At 46.0% G+C, this 22,125-nt stretch overlaps 1 protein-coding gene across 6 annotated transcripts in view; it reads left to right on the top strand.

Moving 5' to 3' along the window:
* The window catches only part of PDE3A (phosphodiesterase 3A), a 296,763-nt gene that overhangs the window by 79,515 nt on the left and 195,123 nt on the right, over window positions 1–22,125 (top strand). For 3 of the 6 annotated variants that reach the window (XM_044452152.1, XM_044452150.1, XM_044452151.1), the window contains exon 1: window positions 6,589–10,540. The exons of 2 other annotated variants lie outside the window; for them this stretch is intronic. In XM_044452152.1, the coding sequence (XP_044308087.1) occupies window positions 10,475–10,540 (66 nt within the window). In that variant the 5' untranslated portion in view covers window positions 6,589–10,474. Of the gene's footprint in view, window positions 1–2,897; window positions 3,704–6,588; window positions 10,541–22,125 lie in introns of those variants that run through there. One more of the 6 variants, XM_044452155.1, reaches the window with a different exon arrangement.

Raw genomic sequence — 22,125 nt, 5'->3', positions numbered from 1 at the left:
AAAATGTTTATATGCCGTCCTGTTGCAAAAAGCCTCAGGACGGCTTACAGCATAAAATACAACAAATAAATTCCTGACCCACACTGGCTGCAGTTAAAAACATAGAAAAGACAATATTAAAACTTATTAAAATGTCGCTGGAATAAAAAGGTCTTAACCTGGCGCCGAAAAACAAATAAGGACGGCACCAGGCGGACCTCTCTGGGGAGTGCATTCCATAGATTGCACCCTTTCTAGATCAGTGTCATTCTGTTTTCTCCTGTGAAGCGGAAGTGAATCAATTCTGGAGCTATCCTTGATCCAGAGCTAGTTCAGTTGAAGCTGAACCTGAAAGGATAACCAAATCCTGATGCTAAATGGTTTCACTTCATGATTAAGGAAAAGAAGGATAGTGTGAAACAGGAGCATCTGAAGTTGTAAAAGTTAATTCCACAAAGTATGGATCAAGGCCTAGAAACATTGGTCTCGGCATCTCAGGTGGAACTTTGGCTGTGCTAATTGTGGGGGGCAGGAGCGGGTCCGGAGGTGGCCTGTAACCTGATAGAGCTGAGGACTGAAGTCCCACATGCTGTAGGGCCAAATGCCCCCTGAAGGCAGATGGAAGGTCCTCTGAGAAATGTTTGGAAGCTTCACTTAGTGCAAAATGTACTGCCCTTGGTTTGTTCAGCCATGCCTAATGAAGCACCTTAGTCTGATACTTTTCATTTTGTACCTCTACCAATTCAGTTTGGAGCACATTTCAATTCTGAGCACAATTCAGAAGCCCAGTGTATTACCCTAAATGGTTTAGAACTAGAGTATCTGAAGGATGGCCTTCTCCCACATGAGCCTGCCAAGCAAAGCACAGTTGAGGCAGATAAACCATGCTACATTTAGGATGTTGGATGGGGATCTGGGTTCAGGCCATGAAACTCACTGGGCCAGTCTGTGACTTTCAGATTAACCTACATCACTGCATTGTTGTGAAGATCAGATGGACAGAAAAGGCTCATATGAGCGATTTCAGACTGCTTGGAAGAAAAAAGGTGGGATAAGCATGCAATGCAAAGGAATAAAACATATTTTAATTCTTTTCTCCAAGAATTTTTATACCCACTCTTTTCTAAATATCCTGGTCATTCTGATCCTTTTTATCTTAAGATGCTTTTATTTGCTCAATCTGATTTTATCTCCTTGACCACAGCCAAGTACTGTTCAAATACTGCTCAGTAGTCTCTGCAGTCCACTGTAGAATCAACTCTAAATGTTCTTAGGCTTTTATTAGAATAATTGTACTTTTTCTTAACTTAACTAATTGTGATTTTAGAATTATTTTCCTTATTTTTAACTAATTGTAATTTTGTGTTTTATTTGCTGGTCAATGGCCAGATAAAGAATTGATTGATTGATTGATTGATTCTTTTCCAACTTGGGAAGCTTTGTGGTTCAACAGTTAGGGTGGCATAGCAATTTTAAGGTTTGGAAGACTCCAGCTTCAGTTTCACCTCCTCTGCTGTTCTTGCAGACATCTCTGTACATTTGAAACACTTCAATATAAATTTTACTCCAGGGCAGAAAATCATGTATTAGTTACTATGAAAGAGTTCCTGGGATGGGGAAAAATGTTTTGCAACTTGGTTCTTGCATGAGGCAGTTTGCAGCAAGGAGACACTTGCAGGATTGTAGCCCTTTTTCTAAAGTGACAAGCAGATCTCTCTGTATTTAAATTCATCCTTCTTTCCGCCTGCTTACCCATTTGCTACTTGGTCAGAAAAGACCCCCAGAGTGTGAATCCATTTTCCTCCAAATGCTGTCTTCAGAGTGAAGCACAGCTGAATCTAAATAATTCAGCCAAGAGAGAAAAGATGAAAAGAGAACGCTCACCGAAAAAATCTGACACAACCCAGAAAAGTACCCTGGCTTCCCAGATGTAGCCTGCATGGACTCCGAAGCGTTGCGGCGGCTCTACTTTCTCTCCCCGGTTCTTGCTCCCTGTGACGCAAACGCAGGCAGCATCCACGTTGCCTCAGGCCACGCGCTCGGCTCTCACTCCCTTCCATCCCTGTGCTGATATCTAATCAGAACAGGGACACAAAACTGGGGCAGCCAAATGACTCTGTGGAGTTCAGAGCAGAGATGCAGAGATTTTGCAGAGAGATACATCATAGGGGACGTCCCTTTCGACCTGGGAAAGCAGTAAGGAAGATAACCTGCCCATTGCCAGGGTTTCTGGAGGAAGGACCAGCACAGACAGCCCATTGGAGCGTGCTGCTCGACTTCTCTCGCACAAGCTGGGAGCAGCGTTCAGTAAATAATGCATATGACCGAAAATAAAAGCTCATTGCTCTTGCAGATGAACCTCCTGCGGATGCTGAGTGTGTTTTTATACATCTTCTTCGGCAGTTCAATGACTCTGCTGCCATGTTCGTTCAACATTGGGTGTTTTGTCTTGTTTTGGATGCAACTTTAAAGTGTTGGCAGTGATCCAAACAGTATCTGTTGGCGAAAATAAAGACTTCATTGCGTTTCTGTACTGCCCAATAGCCAAAGCTCTCTAGGAGGCCTGTACTATGATCAAACATAATATAAAATCTGTCCATGTGCAAAGGTGTAAAATGGCTTGAGAAGTGTATTCCAGATAGCAGTGACATAACCAGAATCTAACATTAAGCTAACATTAAAAAGGCATGTCCTACAGCATCAAATTCTTGGGAGTATTTCTTTATTTATATTGTGATTTATATTGTGCCTTTTTCCTACAAAGAGCTCAAAGCAGCGTACATCATTCTCCTCCTCCATCTTATCCCCCCAACAACAGCCCTGTGAGGTAGGTTGGGCTGAGGGTCTGTGACTGGCCCAAAGTCCCCCAGTTGGCTCCATGGCCGAGCGGGGACTAGAACCCAGATCGTCTGAGTCCCAGTCCCATGCTCTTAACCACTACACCACACTGGCTCTCACTGGGAGTAAAAGCAAGTTTCAGCCTGACCTCCAAGGGATGAGCAATGGGCTATGCGGAACTGACTCTGGAGAATCTGACAGAAACAGCGTAGAGAGCCGCTGCTGCAGGGGGACGCTTTGGACACTTGGAAGAAGGCTTCTGATTTGATCAGGATGTGTGAGAAGGCAGATACTGAGACAGTATTAAGCCAAACTGTCTTGTGCCGTTTCCAGTTCGAGCCTTGCATTTTGGTAAACTGGAAAGTTACCCCCACAACACAGTAAAGGTCAGACTGGTCATTCACAACGGCATCCCAGGTCCTGTTGGGGACCATCGTTTTTCTGTACATGCTCTTTCTTCCGCGACCGTCCCTGCTGCCCAACCTGCTGGCTGTTTCTTCTGGTTCTCTAGATGGATCTCACAGGTACGTAGTGGAGTCTTTTTCAACCTGGTATGTTCCACATATGCTTGGCTTCCATTGCCATAATCTCTGACCACTGGTTAATGTTATTCAAAAATCTCTGGTCTTCCAGATGAGGGGGTGCAGTTCCCATCACCCTTTGACCATTGGCCATGCTGCCAGGGAGTGATGGGATAGGAAGTCCAAGTATACCTGGCGGACCATAGGTTCTCAACTTCTGTTTCTCACTCAGAATACAGAACCAGGGCCATCCATTGACATTCAACACAGTAGAGGATGCAGGTCAAAGAGATGACGTCTCCCTTAAACTCTTGTGGGTGACCAGCTGCTGAGCTCCTTTTGGATTCCCGGATCACCTGCTGTAGGTGAGCAGAGGAGATATAATAGATTTCCAAGGTATTATAAAGGATTGTATTGCTTCTTGCGCCCATGGACTGTCTCTAGGTTCCCTGGGTCTGTTCAATCTTATGGGAAGATCTGCTGCTCAAGCCGCCAGGTGTGGGATTTGTAAGGGGTATGTTGTTGCCCAGTCTTTCTTCTCCTGCATCCCGGAGAACTCCGCATCAGGATGCCAAACATTGTCCTTCCAACTCATTTCTGTGTTGACATGAGAGAGAGAGAGAGGGAGGGAGGGATAGAGGGAGAGAGAAGAGAGTGCCTTTTTGAGGAAGGCATCCAATTTTTATGAGGCTGTGCTTTGAGAATGTGCACTTTGGATCTGAGTTTATTGGTCTAGTTAACAGCTCTGATAATTTGAATGAGTCCACAATAACCATCAATCTCACCTTTTTATGGTTCCTGGCTAAAATAAGCAAATGGTGAGGAATGCTCATTTCCTTGTATTTCTAACCATATTTTATTGTTAGCTATGGCAGATTCCTGGTTCTAGTACTGCAAACAGAAGAGCCTTCTTTCTCTGCCCACTGTAAGTAGTGGAAACTTGGAGAGGTACCATTTCGGGGACTTTCATACCAAGCTTGAGCATAAATAATGCACATTATGGTCAATCTCCAATGGACAGTGAGACCAGCTCACAGTTTTGCAGTGTGGAGTGATCTTTTTTAGGATTCTAGCCAGCCAAACTGTCTTTCAAGACACGTCCTTCTGTCTTCTGCTTCGCTGGTTTTTGTTCTTCAAGAGTTAGCCTTTCTTGTCCACTGAGCATGCTCAGACCTCATAAAGTTATTGTGTGACCCCCCCTCGCTCCCCATGTATTCTTTTAACCCTTTAGCCTCTGCAAGACATTGGGACCCCCACCCCAAGGCTCACCAATACCTTTAGTTAGTGTGTATGTGTCTTGCCTCTGTGGCTAGGTAAGATTGCATGCTCAGGCCATGAGTTGGTTTCTAATATACACAAGGGGAAGTGCCACCTCGTGGCAGGCATTCCCTGCCATTATTAGTTTGCTGTACACAGGAAGATGCAGTTTCTTCCAGGTACCTCATTTGCTATGGACATCTTGACTCCTGGTCATTTTGAATGTGAGTGTGTGAGAGAGACAGAAGTGAGGAAACAGGCGCAGAAGCTTTCAGGGACATTTGCTTTTAAAAACCAGTTGTATGGCAGGCACCCTTACTTGCAGTCCCCGCAGAGTGCTGGTACAGCCCTTGCAGATGCAACCACTGGTAACTTTCCGCTAGAGGAAGCAGATCAGGGTAACTTGATTTTTACTGATCTTTCCAGTCTGTTGATTCTCCCCTGCTGCTCTAATGCTTGGGAGACTCTCTTGGACAGTAAGGAATATTGAATGTAGAGATATGTGAGGAATCTGATGGGGGCAGGTGATTGTCCAGTGGATTTCTATAATTTTGTCTGCCAGACTTGTTTAAAAAAGTGAAGGCGATTTGTGTAAAATCAGCCAGTATTGTATAATTTGCACAAATGGCAAGATGACCACCTGCTTTTCAGGTGTCCATTTGCCCAGAGCAGCTGATTTTGTGCGATTCAATCCTTATGCTTTTCAGGTATTAGTGTGTGTACAGTGTGCAAACTGTTGTGATCTGCACGAATGGCAAAACTTTCTGCAAATTGCACACATTTCTGCAAGTGTTCTTAGCATTTTAAAACACATGCAGACTGCATCCTGTCTCTGTGATGGAAGTCTGTGGAAACCTTTCCCCCACTTGGTCTGCTTCCAGTCACTGGGTTGGAAGTGGGTGGGAATTCTTTTGGGTTCAAATGGGCTGGCTTTCCCAGGGTTAGCACACCCCTATTGCGTGCAAGGTATGAAAGATCTTCAGAAACCAGGTGCCATGACTTAGAAGCAAGTGTTGGAAGGGACCCTCAAGATGATCTAGTCTGGGGTGGGTCAGATGGGCCCTTCAAGCTTCATGCAGCTTCCTCCGGTGCTCCTGAAATTGGAAATTAATTTGTTTTTGGCAGGAACGGTGTCTCCAGCAGCTGCGAAGCACCCACAGGGTCAACATGAACCCATTTCCATGATAAATTTGACCCTCTTGATGTGCTGTAGCTTCTACAGGTGCCATTATTAATGATCTCTCGCTCCACCTTTTCCCCCTACAGTGCAGGATGCAGCTGCGGCATCCCTGGTAGATGGCCATCGAGGCTCTGCCAAAACGCCTCTAGTGAAGGGGAACCTTCCACCTCCCAAAGCACTCTTTTCCTCTGATGAAGCACACTCATTGTTAGGAGGTTTTTTCTAATTTAAGCCCAAATCGGCTTCCTTGAAACTCGCCCACCCTTTGATTTGCTCCTATCCTTAGCAGCAACAGTGAACAAGTTTCTTCATCTTCCCCCCGACAGCATATTTTGATATTTGGCATCACTATGATGATGCCCCTTAATCTTTTCTTCTCAGGCTAACCATGCTAACACTTTTTCTTTGTGCAAAGCTATACTTGGATTAGATCATGGCATCCGGTCCTATCACTTCCTGGCAAATAGATGGGGAAGAAATGGAGGTAGTGACAGATTTTATTTTCCTGGGCTCCAAGATCACCTCAGATGGGGACTGCAGCCAAGAAATTAAAAGATGCTTGCTCCTGGGGAGGAAAGCTATGGCAAATCTAGACAGCATACTAAAAAGCAGAGACATCACCCTGCCAACAAAAGTGTGTATAGTCAAGGCTGTGGTTTTCCCAGTTGCAATGTATGGCTGTGAAAGCTGGACCATAAGGAAGGCTGAGCGCAAAAGGATTGAGGCCTTTGAATTGTGGTGCTGGAGGAGACTCCTGCGAGTCCCTTTGACTGCAAGGAGATCAAACTGGTCAGTCCTAGAGGAGATCAATCCTGACTGCTCTTTAGAAGGCCAGGCACTGAAGATGAAACTCAAACTTTGGCCACCTAATGAGAAGGAAGGACTCCCTGGAGAAGAGCCTGATACTGGGAACGATTGCCAGCAAAGGGAGAGGGGATGGTAGAGGATGAGGTGGCTGGATGGAGTCATTGAAGCAGTCGGTGTGAGCTTAGGTGGACTCCGGGAGATGGTGGAGGACAGGAAGGCCTGGAGGAATTTTGTCCATGGGGTCGCAATGGGTCAGACAGGACTTCGTGACTAACAACAACAACAACATTCTTGGATATGCCCTTTTGCTATTCCAAAGCAGCAATGGATCGTTTCACCACTGTTCCAGAATATTAGTGCTATTAGCATTATTATTACATTACCTTATTAGACTTGTATGCTGCCTTTTTTCTTCTTGAGCGAATCCCAAGGATGTCGACCGCTCTGTTTCATCCTCACAACAAGCTTGTGAGCTCGGTTGGCCTGAGTAGGAGCAGTGGCCCTAAGTCACCCTGTGGGTTCCATGGTTAAGTGGGGTCTGGAGCCCAGATCTTCCAGGTGATCCGTCCCAATGCGTGACCAACACTGTATCCATGGGGCACTGGGTCTTTGTGGCATCATAATCTTGCAAATTTGTGTCCTTGCTTTGTGCTTGGACCGGTATGTTCTATGCCGCAGGAAAAGACAATTCAATAGCTCCGTAAATTTCTAAATAACAGTCACGAGTTGTTTATATCAATTGCGATCTTCCCTCTGTGTCCCATCCCTAAAAAACTGCATGTTAGAATAATGATAGTAGAATCTTATTTGAAAAAAAAAAAGATTTCTTTGGGCTGCTTGCTGTCCAGAAAATTTCTCTGAATTGCACTCAGGGAGGCAGCTTGGAATGGAGTGCAAGTCTTTTCTTTCTGCTGGGTGTAACTGCCTGTGAAGTTAATTGGGTGTTAAAGGCTTTCCATGCAGCCTGATGCTTCCTTTTCTCCTTAATACTACTTCCTGTTGCTAATCTTTCTTTGGAAGGAGACTCCTAGCTACAGAGAATACACAGTTATTTAATACCGAAAGAACTTTTTTCTGTTTGTAGAAATGTCAAAGGATTAATATTGTTCAGTTGAAGTGGAGGCCTCCCCCCTTTCCTTTCCTTTCCTTTCCTTTCCTTTCCTTTCCTTTCCTTTCCTTTCCTTTCTCTATTTGTGAAGTTAGAGATTATTGTATCCAAACCCCATTGTTTTGCCATCACGCCATGCCAAGTGCATGCCTTTCACAGCTGCCATTAAAGCTGTGAACGCATTCTGTTATGTTTCATTCCTGAGGTTTTATTTATTTTTGAAGACATGAATCTTACTACTGTAGACAGGAAGGATTAAAACCCAGAAGCCCAGCTCTGCGCTGCTTGGGGAAGTTTCAAATACATGAAGCTTTCCTATATGGCAGCCTTCCCCAACCTTGTGCCTTCCAGACACATTCGGCCTGCAACACCCAGAATTCTCAGTCAGTGGCCCTGCTGGATGGGAATGCTGGGGGTTGTAGTGCAAATGCCTCTGAAGGGGAATGCTGCTATATGGGGCCAGAACATTGGGCCATTTAGTCTTGTGTGATCCATTCCGACTGGCAATGGCTTTCTGCGGCCTCAAACAGAGCTTTTCCCCAGATGTGCCACCTGGAGAAGCCAGAGCACAAACTCTGCCTGTGATACTGAGATTTTGGTGTGCACCATGGTGTGTGAGAAAGCTACGCCCCTGCAGGTGTTTGATAGAACACATACCTTGCACAAATAAGCAGGGACATTTGCAAAGTCCATCTGAAGTGCTGCAGGGTTGTGCAAAGCCAGTCAGCAAAGACAGTCCTGAATGAACCCTGCAGCACCCTGCTCCAAAGGGAAAGGGGACAGAATAATCCGCAGCTTGCCTGTTTGGTCTTCTGCAGCTTTTATGGTCCCACCAAGTGAAACATTCTCCCCCGACTCCCTGTGGTTGCCTCCACCAAGCCAACAGCCCCTGGGTCTGTGGTATTTATTTAGGTAGTGTGTGAGGTTGGGTGTAAAGTATGAGCAGAGTATTTCAGAAAGGAAAGAAAAAGGACAAGTTTCAGTTCTTAAAATGAGTTTTAAAAAGCAACAACGGAATGGCTATGCGTGCATGTGTGATGCACACAGTGAGCAATGAGCTAATAAACAACCTCAGAAAAACATAAGTGGTGTATGCTAGTTCTGTCTCCCAGCAGTATCTGTTACTGATCTGACTCTCAACCAGTTCTTCAGTTCCAGCAGCTTTGCCTAGGCAGCGGTGGCGAACCTCTGGCACGCATGCCTCAGCGGGCACACAGCGCCTCTCTATCGGCACGCGAGCCAAGTTGCCCCAGCATCGCCCCAGCAGCCGAGCATCGGATAACAGCGCACACAGGGGCCATGCGCTTGCTCAGAAAGGAGGAGCAGCGCCAGGCGATGATGTCACAAGCCGCGACTCATTAGCCACGACTTGTCTGAGCTTTCACATGACTGGTCTGTGCGCTGCCGACTGGATGTGAGTTGTTTTTTCTAAACTAAAACCTCAGTATTCAGGTTTTATTGCAGTGTTGGCACTTTGCAATAAATAAGTGGGTTTTGGGTTGCAGTTTGAGCACTCGGTCTCTAAAAGGTTTGCCATCACTGATCTAGGGCTTTAGGCTTCCTCCCTTCTCTTTCTCTACACTTCTTTCCGTTTTTCTACCCTTCTGCCTTAGACTTTTATCAATTAAAACTAGTTTATTTCTTTCTTCCAGGAAGATATTTCCATGTTTCTGAAAACCAAGTTCCTGTTTCCTGAGCTGAAACTTGTTTCACTTTCAGTTTCTGTTGAATTTTATACTCTCCTGGCTCTTTTGAGCACCATTTCTTGATCTGGGCCATCTAACAACACTTTTGAACTGTAAACAATTAATCTTTTAACTGAAACAGACTAGCATGCACACACGAGTACATGCACAAGATATAATCCCATAGTTCCTTAATCTCAAATTGAATATAAAATTAAATACAGTGTAATCCCAGATTAAATGCTAGAATGGAGGACAGTCCTGCTCCTTTATGCTTAATATAAGGCCTATTCTTACACTTGATCATACACAATCTCCTCCTTGTGATCCGGTTGGGAAACAGTGTGTGTGAGCTAATGTTTGTGACATTTTTAGGTTCTTTTTAAATGTGATTTGCTCCAAAACAAAACCACATAAAAGAAAAAGACTGCAGTTTTCTTACAGCAACAGACATGAATCATCTATGATAGTTCTATATGAAATGTGCATCCCTCGGTATATGTGAGTGAGTTACAGGTATTACAGAAATATTCCAGAAAAGGAGGACCAAATATCCCAAATATCCGCAGGTGGTGTCCATTCAAAAGCTGAAAGCATTGTTGGGCCGTATAGGTAGACATTTCTCTTTCCAGTGTTTTTAATAGCTTTTAATAGTGAATCTATTTTCCAAGGCTTCAGCCAAACCTCTTGATTGCTGATCAAGGTATAGCTGGTGTGAAATAATTAAAACTTGCTGGAGTATAGCTTTTGAACTTTGTATTGGAGATACATAGAGACAAATTTGTTGATTTCTGGTTTTGGTCAAGACAGTTTGCCAACATAGCAAGCTTCTGTCACTGCTCGGGCATGTGCAACAGCCCCAAATTCTGTCCACTGTGCCACGGATGTTGGAGATGGAACATGCGCTTTGGAGCTGTGGGAATATCCTTTCGTTTCCTGCCTGTTCACGACTCTTCTCTCAGTGTGAATGATCCTGTGCGTTGCATAACGCATCTGGCATACAGCACGTAATTATCATAGAGTAGCCTAGTCATTTGAGACTCATATCACATTTTCTGTTTGGGTGGAGTTGGACAAGCATGTTGATCCAACGCTGGCCATGTTTCCATGTCAATTAGCTGATCGTTGGGATCTTCATCGGATGATGACTCACCACACTGACAGGGTGAGTCTTTTAATCGCTTGTTGCCGAAGCCAAGAAAAGTCCTTGCTGACCTATGGATTGGCTATTTAACTGAACATCTGAATCCACCTTTTCTCTCTGCTTGGCAAGAGCTGTTTCAACATATGAATGCAATGACTACCAATAAGCTAATACTGGATGGGAATTAAACATTTTTCAGATAGAGAATCTAGATCCACATTGAGATACTTCTTGTGTAACAGACCTTAGAACAGGAATGTGTAACTGTTGAAAGGAAAGCTCAAGAATGCTAAAATAGTCTATTTTCAAAATGCATTGTATGCATATTCAAATAGCTTCATGAATTTTTCTGATTTGATGTGAACAGCCATTAAAACTTTTTTCCCTCCGTTACTTGGTATTGTATGGTATTTAAACATTTGCTGCTCTCAGTTCCCTGAAAGGACTCAGAAGCAACTGATTATGGACCGTATGAAATCTGTCGATTTGTGCCTCTTTCCCTCCCCTGGAGTTTTAGAGAGCAGGACTCCAGGTGTACCACATGCAAAAATTGCAAGGGTGACAGGTGTGAAGGGATGAGGGGGGCGAAGGACCCATCAGATCGAGTGTGCATCCTCACTGTGTACACACACAGCCTTACTGAGTGGGACCAGGGGACCAACTGGGATGTGAGGTGTCACACACGTTGTTCCTTATTTTTCCTGCATGATCCAGTTTCTATTTCCTGTGGACCAAATGAGCCCTGAATGCAAAAGCTGGCTGCGTGTTAAGTCTCATAGCAGCAGTGTTGTTTGTTATTTTGCACGGGTGTTGAACATTCAGAGTGCTTTGCTGTTCTTATCTTGTTTACTCGTTTAAGTGGGTTGTGATAGAAGTGGAGGTTTCCCCTCCCATTTTTAAAGAAACAAAACCATAGCACTTTCTGTATTTACTTATTTTCAGAATTACTTGCATGTCTCCGGGGAAGCACAGTGTGCTTCCTGGGAAAATTTAAATTCCAACATTAACCCCCCCCCCCCCCCCGGAATGTGTATAGATAGAACCCAGGGTTGCATTCCTGATGTTTACTGTCAGTGTGAACAGACAAACTTCGTATTGTTTTGTTTCTCCTTGTAGTTCTGTTGTTTTTTTACATAGGATAGCACTGGAAATTTCCTAAATTCTCAGCCCTCAATATGGCAACTCAGAACCAGGCTGAAATGGAATGAACACCCCTCCCCTATAGAAAAAATCTCCGTTATCTCTCTTCTTGCCACTGTGGTAGGAAGTGTTCATTTGAAATCATCCATAAAGTAGAACTTACTTTAGTCACTCTTCTTTGCAATTGCGTCAAACGATTCCAGTGTGTGGAGAGTCAAATTGCAGGGAATCCATTATTCAGTTTCTTGCTGCTAATGCACGCACTTGCTCCTAGTAGGCGGTTGCTCTGAAAAGTTATTTTGCTCTCCCACATGAAAATAAGAACTTAATCTGAATGATCACAAGAAATATTTGTCTAAGCCAGGCGTTGGGTTCCAGTAATGGCCAGACTGACTTCTCATAAATCCATTGGTGATACTCCTCTCCTGTTGCTCTTCTCTGGCTTTGCATAAACAAAGGTACACTACCTTTGAACATGGAGGTTTGATTTACCAGTTCTTGGCTAATAGCTATTGATAGACCTACCCTCAGCATTTTTGCCCTGCTCATTTTACATTACTGGTGACTACTGCATTTTCTGATCATTAATTCAATAAGTTAATTGTGTACTATGTCAGAAATGCAGACTGTGTGATTCCCTAGATCAGGGGTCTCAAACTTGCGGCCCACGGGCCAATTGCCGGGCCGGGTGGGGCATGGGATAGGGGCCCTGCGGCCTTCAAAGCGCCAGCGGTGCCTGGGCCGGCGGCGGGATGAGTGGCCCCCCACCACCACGGTGGTGGAATACTTGATGCGGCCCAGCCTCACCCAGACTCTACTTCCAGCAGCCCCCAGGTCAGTTGAGTTTGAGACCCCTGCCCTAGATGCTGTTGTAGTGTATTTGCCTGAGCCAGCATACACAAGGGTAAGGGATGATGGGATCTGCAATCTGGCAACCTCTGGAGGGCCGCCAGTTCTTCTTCCCTGTATTGGGTAAGAAGGTATTTCCTTGTGTCATTCCCAGAACTCATGCTGATGGGCTGCACCAGATGACACCAAATTCTTACCCATATATAAGGGAAACTCCCAACATTCTTGCAATGCGCTTCCTCTGTTCTTTCCTTATTGTTACAATCCATTGGCAAGTCCTTCAAGATCGACACAACCATATCTTGATAGTTGTGTGATCAGAGCAGGTCTTTCCTGCGTTTGTTGACTTACAAAGACTCTACTGAAAACAATTTGTCAGGAATCAGAATATTTCCAGGGAATAAATGGAAAGGGGAGAAAGGAAGGGATTACAGTGACGGTGGAGGGCTTATTAGAGAGGGCCCTGGTGGGAAATGCAATAGGCATTTATCCTTATCAGCACTGCGAACTAGAAAGGGAACGGTCAGGCATTTAGTCCGTGGAAAGTGGGAGATGCCACGCTGTTGTTGGCCATGCTGGCGCTTTCTGTTTTGCTTCTAAATAAACCTAATTGCAGATTTCCATGATGGAGCTTATGTGGCGAGGGAGGATGGGGCCTTCAAAGGCTTTTAAAATGACCGTAATAAAAAGCTCCGAAAATTGTGTGTCATCTCAAGAAGGGGCTGTGCCATTCTTCGCTAGTGGTAATCATGGTCAACGGCAAATGTGCTTAAGATTAAACTAATTAACCTCCCTCATTCTTTTGCTTTGTTACTCTTTAAAACACCCCTTCTCCCTCTCTCTTTCTGCTGTGTCTGCATTTCACCCCTCCCAAATTTTAGTTCAGATAATTCTGGAACTGGAAAAGACGCTGCCAGTCTCAGCTTTCAGGTTCCTGTTTCATGTTCATGTTTTGCCCGTGTCACCATAACAGTGCCCCTGTGTGCATTGACAAAACGCCGAACGCTTGATGGAGTCTTTCTGATGAAATGCAGCGATGTCCTTATGTGCACATGCGCTCTTGCACACTGGCAAGAGCTAAATCCCGTTGCAGGTGCAGAAAAGGGGTGGGTCAAGTGTACATGTGCGCACACATGTGTCTGTGTGTTCTGCCAAGGCACCCGTACTCCTTCCTAATGCAGAGGAGAGAAGGACTTAAAGGGACTGAAGGAACTGGAAGCCACAACAAGTCAGATGGACACCTTGTTCTGCTCATAATCTGGAACACGAAAGAGTCAGTTATGAAGCAGTGAGGAGTTTGAGAGATGCAGCACTGGATCTGGTCTCCTTTGGAATGCAGCACTGAAGGTATTGGCGTGGCAATGTGTGTGATCGCTGGCACATGTACAGGCTGGGCTGAGCACGTCATACTCCCGTAGCCCTGCCAAAATCTGCAGCATTCATAGAACTTCTTCTGGGATGGGATGTTGAACCAGAGGGCCGAATTCCATTCCAGAGACTCTCTCTGGGGCTGCATTTTGGTGTGGGAGAGGCTGGAGGCAAAACGGTTCCGGCAAAATGCCGGCAAAGTTTAGCTCAAAGCTCTTAGTAGTAGTGAGTGGCATTTCAGGCTTTTGCAACGGAGAAAAACACTGAACAAAAGCTAGGAAAACACCAGAGGATCGGTGCCCTTTGGTTTTCTTCTGCACCGTGGCTGCGGACTTTGGCCCGATTTCAGAAGGCCTATGTGAGCAGACCCTTCAGACCGCTGGTAAGAGCGATCTGTCCATTTCTTGGGAACCCAGCGTGCAAGGAGGAAGTAGAGGAAATGGGGAGAAGTGGTGGTGAGAAGAGAGAGAGGAAGAAAAAACAGGGGTGGTTATGGGTGTTTTGACCAGAGTCCTGTGCAGCATTGCCTTTGGACCTGCTAAGATCCTCTCCGGCTGGTCGCCTCCAGCACACACAGTCAAGCACATGTTCTTCAGGGAAATGTGGCCATCTAACCATCCATCCATTTATTTATATCCCTCCTCTTTTTCCTTTCAAGGAACTCAGAACAGCTTACATAAATCTCTTCCTCTCAGTCTTATTTCCACAACAACAACCCTGTGAGGTAGGCCGGGCTGAGAGTCTGGGACTGGCCCCAGGTCACCTTGTGAGTTCCATGGAGTGGGGACTCGAACCCAGACCTCTGAGTCTCAGTCCTGCCACTTTCCCCCTTATTTTTCTGTTCTGGAGAAAATGGAAAAAATGGTGGAAGATAGAAAAATATGCAATACTTTTTTAAACTGGAGTTTGGTTCCTACAACACCATCACTGAGCCAGACTATCTGATGTGGCCAAGCAAAGCCCTGCTGAGGAATGTGTAGAGTGGCTGCCTCTTAAATCAAACCACTTTGTCTTTGCAAATTGAGTTCATTTTATTTCTTCCTGTTTATCTGGAAGGGGGGATTAGGGAAGGATAACCTCCAGGTTGCCCCTTGATAGCGTCCCTGAATTGCCCCGTGACTATTTCTTTTCCCTCTGGAGGGTTGGGCTGATGTGACATTTACTGCTTATTTCTCCTCATTTTTCCCTTTGGCACACTATTTTTAAACAATAGTACACTTTGTAAAGGAGGATGAAAAGTGCACGAGAGGAAACCTTTAATTAAAACCTCTCTCCTGCAGGGAGAAAGAGTGGCACTGGGCAATTCGGGGAACTTACTCATCTCTGGGTGAACAGGAAGCAATAAAATTAGCAATCAGCTTTCTTCACTGCATGGAACTTACTTGTGAGTGGATACTATAAAAGGATCTTGGCCATGAGAAAGGCATTGCTGGCTAATGAGGTTTGTGGGACCCCTGCTAGAACATTCAAGTCGCATGATTCCAAAATCTGAGGTGGCCATTTGGGCAAGAAACAATTCTGCAAAAGATCCCTTGCCCCAAGCGATTCTGCGACAGGATCTATGTGGGATTTCATGTACTGCAGTTAAAACCAGCATGGCAGAGTGAACTGGGACTCGGGAGATCTGGGCTCGAGTGCCACTTGGCCACGAAGCTCATTGGGTGGCCTTAGGCCGGGCACTCACTCCCAGCCTAGCCTACCTCACAAGGTTGTTGTGAGGATAAAATGGAGAGGAACAGAGGGTTCTGTAGACTTAGGTCCCTTGGGTTCCTTGTGGGGAAAAAAGGGGGTACGTAAATGTAATTACTTAAGCTGGAGTGAACACTATTTATTTATTTACACCATTTCTATCCTGTCCTTAACAGTGTCTCAGAATGGTTTACAGCATAATCAAACAATACAATAAATAGACAGAAATAGTACAGCCCACATAATGCAATAAAATAAAGTAGACTGTGGCTAAGCATGAGAATAAAAGTTGTCAAAAATTTAAATATCAAAATGTTGGGTGAATAAAAAGGTTTTTACTTGGTGTGGAAAAGAACACTGTGTCGACGCCCGGTGAACCTTTCTGGGGAGTGCGCTCCACAAACGGGGTGCCACCATTATGGGGTGCAAATCTGGCCCCTCTGACATCTCTTAGCAAATGGTGGAGTTATTGCAATTGGAACTGTTAAATAACTCGTGAGCATTAGTTTGCCTCTTGGCATTGCTTTGATGGTATCTTTTTTCTCCTTTTTAAAGAGCTGCTTTATTTGGAAAGAGAACTGCTGTGCCGGGAGTTTTCCTCCAGCAGCAATTTGCATCAGATCAGAGGACACGGAGTACAGTAAAGTAAAGCAGCGTGTGAAGGAAGGGCAGGGGGAGTGTTTGAACAACCTCCGCAAGTCCACAGTAGCTTTCAGTCGCCCCTTTGGCTTTCTCTCATTTAATGGCTTCCGGAGGTGGTGGGGGGCGGCACATTTCATCTCTGGATAAAGCAGGCATGATAAACGAGTGGACCATGAAGCCAGGCGTGCTGCTGGAGCCGTGCGCTCCCCGTGTGCTCCCAGAGGCCTTTTCTGTTCTGTGTCAGCGGTGCATCTGAATGCCATATGTCGCCCAGTGAATGTTCCCAGCCGTTCCTTCTAACGGGCAAGGCAGAAGTCACATTCTTGGAAATTTCCGTGTCCGCCTTGATGATAAAACAGGAATGGGGCCAGTCTAACTGTCAGATGGGGTAAAAATGTGGAACAGTTTTAAGATATCATTGTTTACCCTTTAATCACACACACACACACACACAAATAGATGCATAGCAAAGCATTGCATATCTTCTGAAATCACTCTGTTAGTCTGTCTTCTGTACAGGCTGAGTTGCAGCTTGCTTCATGGTGTGGTGCGTCCCTGCAGACCAGCACCATTTAGGGGTGGAATGGGTCTTCCTTTTTTAATGGGTCTGAAGATGTATTTGAGGAAATAGGCATATGTTTCTGACATGCTTTTCATTTTTCTTAAATCCCACTGGACATCTTGCCTTAGTGGGACCCCTTAAATCCAACTCAGATTTGGTGCAGGCAAAATTCTGCACTGTCTTTGCATCTATAACGCCTTGGAAGCATAATGCTCTCTTAGGTATGGGCAGCTCCTGGACAATGGAGAGAGTAGGAGAGGAGAGGGTGCTGGATAGATCTGTGGAGAGAAATACAGTCCATGGTGGTTAGTGTGTATCGTGTTGGGGAGTGGAAGGCGTGAGAGAAAGTGTTTCATTCTGGTTGGCAGATGTCTCTGGGGTCTTCATATGCCTCCTTTCAGAGCCACCATAATCTGGTTTTCGAGCTTTCGTTCACTTATTGATCACTCTCCTCAAATCAGCTGAAACAGCTCTGCTAGAGCTTTGTTACTAGGAGTAAGAGTGTTCCACTGCAACATTCTGGTGTTTTTTGCAGTTTGGACGCAGCCCTTTGCTTTCTGCTTTGCTTCCTTTGCCCAGGGCCCCATCCGCCACTGCAGTGGTGGCCTCCGATTGCTTCTCCGAAATAGAATTTGGCCCTTGGGCTGGAGGGAGGTTCCACACCCTGGCTTTAGTGAGGCACACAATGGATCGTCCTCCTGCTCGTGTTGTCCAGCAGCTGATGCTGAATACCACACACTGCATCTGCTGTGGAAGGTAATCGACGTCGCTGCCATGACCAGTCGCCTTGCATAGCCTTGTCCTCCCTGAATTTCACTGATTCCTTCTCTGCACCTTCCAACTTGGTGGCCACCAGTACATCCTGGGGCAGCAGATTCCATAGTCTGACTATTTGTGAAGAAGTCCTTCCTTTTAGCCGTCCTGAACCTTCTCAAATCCTGCCTGAGGGCAGCTGGTTGGCCGCTGTGTGAACAGAATGCTGGACTTGATGGGGCTTTGGTTTGATCCCACAGGAGTCTTCTCATGTTCTGCCATTCAGTCTCATTGGATGACTCCTGGTCTAGTAGGACAGGAAGAGGTGAGGGTCCTCCCGTCCACTTCCTGCACACCCCACATACTTCTATGAAGTTGGGTCACATCTCCTCTGAGAGGCAGAAGAAACCCAAGCTGGGCAATGGGGCAGGCAGGGAGTGAAATTATGGATGGAGTGTCACATCCAGAAGTCCGCTCATGCTTGCTGGGAAGGAGGGTGGGGGAATGGTTTCACATTTTTCTTCTCTGGCAGTGAGATAACTCACTGGAAGAGGAGCTGCCTGTGAACTTTCCTCGGTGTCCAGGCATGGGCCTTAAATAATGATTGTTGTTAAAAATCCCATAAGCCTCAGTGAAAATATGAAAGCTTCCGTTACCAAGCATGGTAAAAGTGACTCAAGTGTCGAGGCCTTTTCTCACCCTCTCTCCCTTGTCTGCAAGTAAATGGGGGCTAGCTCATGTTTACTCATGAGAAGCAAACAGAAAAGGACCGTATATCAGGATAAGGGACAGTCCACCCCCCTTTTTTTGTAATTTTCTGTCCAGTTTGGTTTTAGCTCTGGATCCAATTGTTCCAAAGCCACTTCTGCCGCACTCCTGGAATGTCCCCAGAAGCTGTCCCCACTCCCAGAAACCCTCCATAGGTCCTCAGCCAGAATGATGTGTCCAAGCAACGTGCCCAATGCCTGGGTGTGGGTAAGACCCGCAAGGGAATGTGCATCCATTAGATGTAAGGTCAATGGTGAGTGTTGTGTTTGGCCACGGGAAAGCTATGTTTAAATTGTTTGCTTCTTTAGGACAGCCTTCCCTAATGTGGGGTCTTCCGTGTTTTGGGCTGCAAATCCCAACTGATGGGAGCTGAAGTCCAAAACAACCGGAAAACCCCAGATTGAGGAAGGCCTGCAAAGAAGAGCAAAGTCAAGGCTATGGTTTTCCCAGTTGCAATGTATGGCTGTGAAAGTTGGACCATAAGGAAGGCTGAGCGCCAAAGAATTGAGGCCTTTGAATTGTGCTGTTGGAAGAGACTCCTGTGAGTCCCTTGGGCTGCAAAGAAATCAAATCAGACAATCTTAAAGGAAATCAACCCTGACTGCCCTTTAGAAGGCCAGATCCTGAAGATGAAGCTCAAATACTTTGGCCACCTAATGAGAAGGAACGACTCACTGGAGAAGACCCTGATGCTGGGAGCAATTGATGGCAAAAGGAGAAGGGGACGGCAGAGGTTGAGGTGGCTGGATGGGGTCACTGGGGCAGTGGGTGTGGGCTTAGGTGGACTCTGGGGGATGGTGGAGGACTGGAGAGCCTGGAGGAATGTTGTCCATGGAGTCACGATGGGTCGGATGCTACTTCACAATTAACAACAACAAGCAAGGAAGATGTTTGTACTGTCCTTCAAACAGTAGAAAAATGTATGTCATAAACACGTATAAAACAGATCCTCATAAAGTAACACCATGCATAGGCAGCAAGACTAGAACCAAGATCAGAGAAGTCGTTGACCTCTCCCCCATCCTGCAGCAGTCTGAAAGACATCTGAGAAGAGGCATTCTGTGCATCACCATTTCTGCACTGCTTTTGGGGGTCCCCTGGGACAAAAAGCACTGCACGTGTGCACTCCAGTTGTGATATTTATTTCTCTCAGAAGGGCATTGTGAAAAGTTGGGGCTACAGCAGAAAAGACCCTGCCTCTGCAAAGGCTGGGAGCGCTCTCTTAAGTTGTGTGCTCGGCCTTCTGTTGCCCTTGCACCATCGTTCTCATCCAGGCAGGCCGGACTCTTTGGGTGGTGCAGCAGCCCGGGCTCTTTGAGATGGCTGTGATTGGATTGCAGTGATATTGCATCGTAAACTTGTGGGTTATACAACCTTGGTGTGTACTTGGCAGTTCGCCTGGCTTATGTTACAGATGTTCCCATAAAGAACACTTGTGTTTACTGATCACTTGAGCAAATGTTCACACGGAGCCATGGAAGCCGGACTGGCTGGGTGCACCCGTGAACTTACCAGCACCACTGAATGAATCTGACACAGCTGCATCTTCAGATGGAGACAGCCAGTCAATGCACCCTTGAATAGATTCTCTGTAATTCTCATTTTAGACTATGCTGCTTTTCAACCATTTCTCCCCCTTGTAGATCAAGAGAACCTGTTGAGTTCCTTGGGAATGTTCACCTCCCCATCTTGTTGGTACTTTTGGGGCATTAAGCTAAGGCAACCTTATTAATTATTATTATTACTATTAGTAGTAATGACAACTGATTGCCTCTGAGTGGGATTGTTTTGATCTGTGACCTTTTATTCATCTAATAGGTTGGAGTAAAGGTATCATTAATAGGATGCAATATTTCTGTGACAATTTGTGAGATTTTTAAATTGAAAGTCAAATGTACGAATATGTCCTCTTGTTTGTTCGTTCTTTCATTCATTCATTCATTCATTCATTCATAGATTTCTTTTGATTTGAACACTGCCTTTTTATAAAGAATGGCACTCAAGGTGTGTGTTTATATACCTGTTAGACAGATGAAAATGGAGCACTGCCTTATACTAATTTTTTTTTAATATATATATTTTTGTGAGCCTCCCCGAGGCTTTGTTGCGATGGGGGCGGCATAGAAATGTTTTAAATAAATAAATAAATGCATACATACATACATACATACATACTAGGCTTAGCTTATTTCTCCATCTAGGCTGGGGGTGTGCAACAGAGTTGGAGAAGGACCATAGCTTGGTGGCAGAGCACCTGCTTTTCATGTAGAAGGTCCCAGGTTCAGTCCTCAGCATCTCCAGGTTGGGGTGAAGGAACCGACAGCTCCCATGACCTTTCTCGGTTGGTGCTGCCGGCTTCGGCTGCTGGGACTTGTAAGCCAAAACCTTTGGAGGGCCACATGGTCCACCTCGGATCTAGCGGGCTGGGTCTTCTGGTGTCCCTGTCACCTGGGGCTGCCAGGAATTACACGCAGAAGCTTCTGCCTGCGCAGCTTCTGCTTTGCCACTGAATGAGGGTCTGTCCCTGAAATGAGGAAGTGGCACGTCTGTGCGCAGCCGCCTCATGCGGTGTGCGTCACCAGGGCTATAAAATGGTCTAATAAATAAACTAAGCAAGCGCTTAGGCCAGCAAGCCAAAGTAACATTTTAACTCAAAGGCTTAAATCCATGATCTAGAGTGGATCTGCTGGTAGTTTGGCAAGATTGGGATGGCTTTGGGCAGCAGGACTGTCTGACTCCTGCACCTTCGAAGGGTCCTTGGGGTGTAACATTCGAAACACCAGTTTTCCCAGAACCTTCATGGGGGAGATGTCAGCATTCCAAATAAGAATGTGCATTCATCTAATCTGTTCACTAATTAATGCAAAGTATTTTATCCTGCTTCTTGACCAGCAACACTCCCAAAGAGCTCACATATAATGACTGAAACAAGGCAGTCAGCCTGCAGTCTTATCGTGGCATGCAAGAAACCAGGCATGGGGAAGGAAGAGGGAAATAAGGCTCTCAGTAGGGCTGGTGGAACGGCCGAGCTCCCTCAGTACAGCCTGCTGGAATGGCAGCTGGTAAGGGCAGCTGAGGAAGAAGACCTTTCGCAGGGTTGCGTGGTCTGTCGGCTAGGGCCGATCGATTGCCCCAGCACAATTCATGGGTTCCTGCACTGAGTGGGAGTAGGACTAGATATTCTGCAAGGTCCCCTCTAACATGCACGGAAATGGAAGCCGCCTTCTCTTTGGGGGTCCTCTCTTTTGCGCTTCCTCCATCCATGTGCTCGGAGCTTAGGGCAAGGAGTGAGAAAGAAGCCGAGCACTCTCTAGTTTGATGGCATGGCTGCCTCCAGGTAATGGGGATCCAGTGAGAGAAGCTCTCTCAACCAAGGCAGCGGAACGGCTCTGCCTCCCTTCGCTCCCTCGGCAGCAGCCTGATGGGGTGATTGCTGCTGCAGTGAGGCGGAAGTGCAGCCAGAAGCTGCTGGCCTTTCAGTCAAGCCGGTGCTGCAGCCTGGGATGGCTCCTGCTGGATAACAGTTGAGGAGGAGTCAGGGACAACACCAGAGGGATGATGGAATATTGATGGATTGATTGATAGATATCCTGCCTTTTTCCTACAGAGGGCTCAAGGCAGCTTACATCATTCTCCTCCTCCTCCTTATCCCCACAACAACAACCCTGTGAGGTAGGTTGGGCTGAGAGTCTGTGACTGGCCCAAAGTCACCCATGGCTCCATGGCCGAGCGGGGACTAGAACCCAGATCGTCTGAGTCCCAGTCCCATGCTCTTAACCACTGCACCACACTGGCTCTCTGGAATAGTCCTGTTGCTCTCCTTTCCCTCTGCTTT

Source organism: Varanus komodoensis, unplaced genomic scaffold (assembly GCF_004798865.1).
Source record: "Varanus komodoensis strain SLA01 unplaced genomic scaffold, ASM479886v1 scaffold70, whole genome shotgun sequence".
NCBI lineage: Eukaryota > Metazoa > Chordata > Lepidosauria > Squamata > Varanidae > Varanus > Varanus komodoensis.
This window is presented reverse-complemented; position numbering and strand designations above follow the sequence as displayed.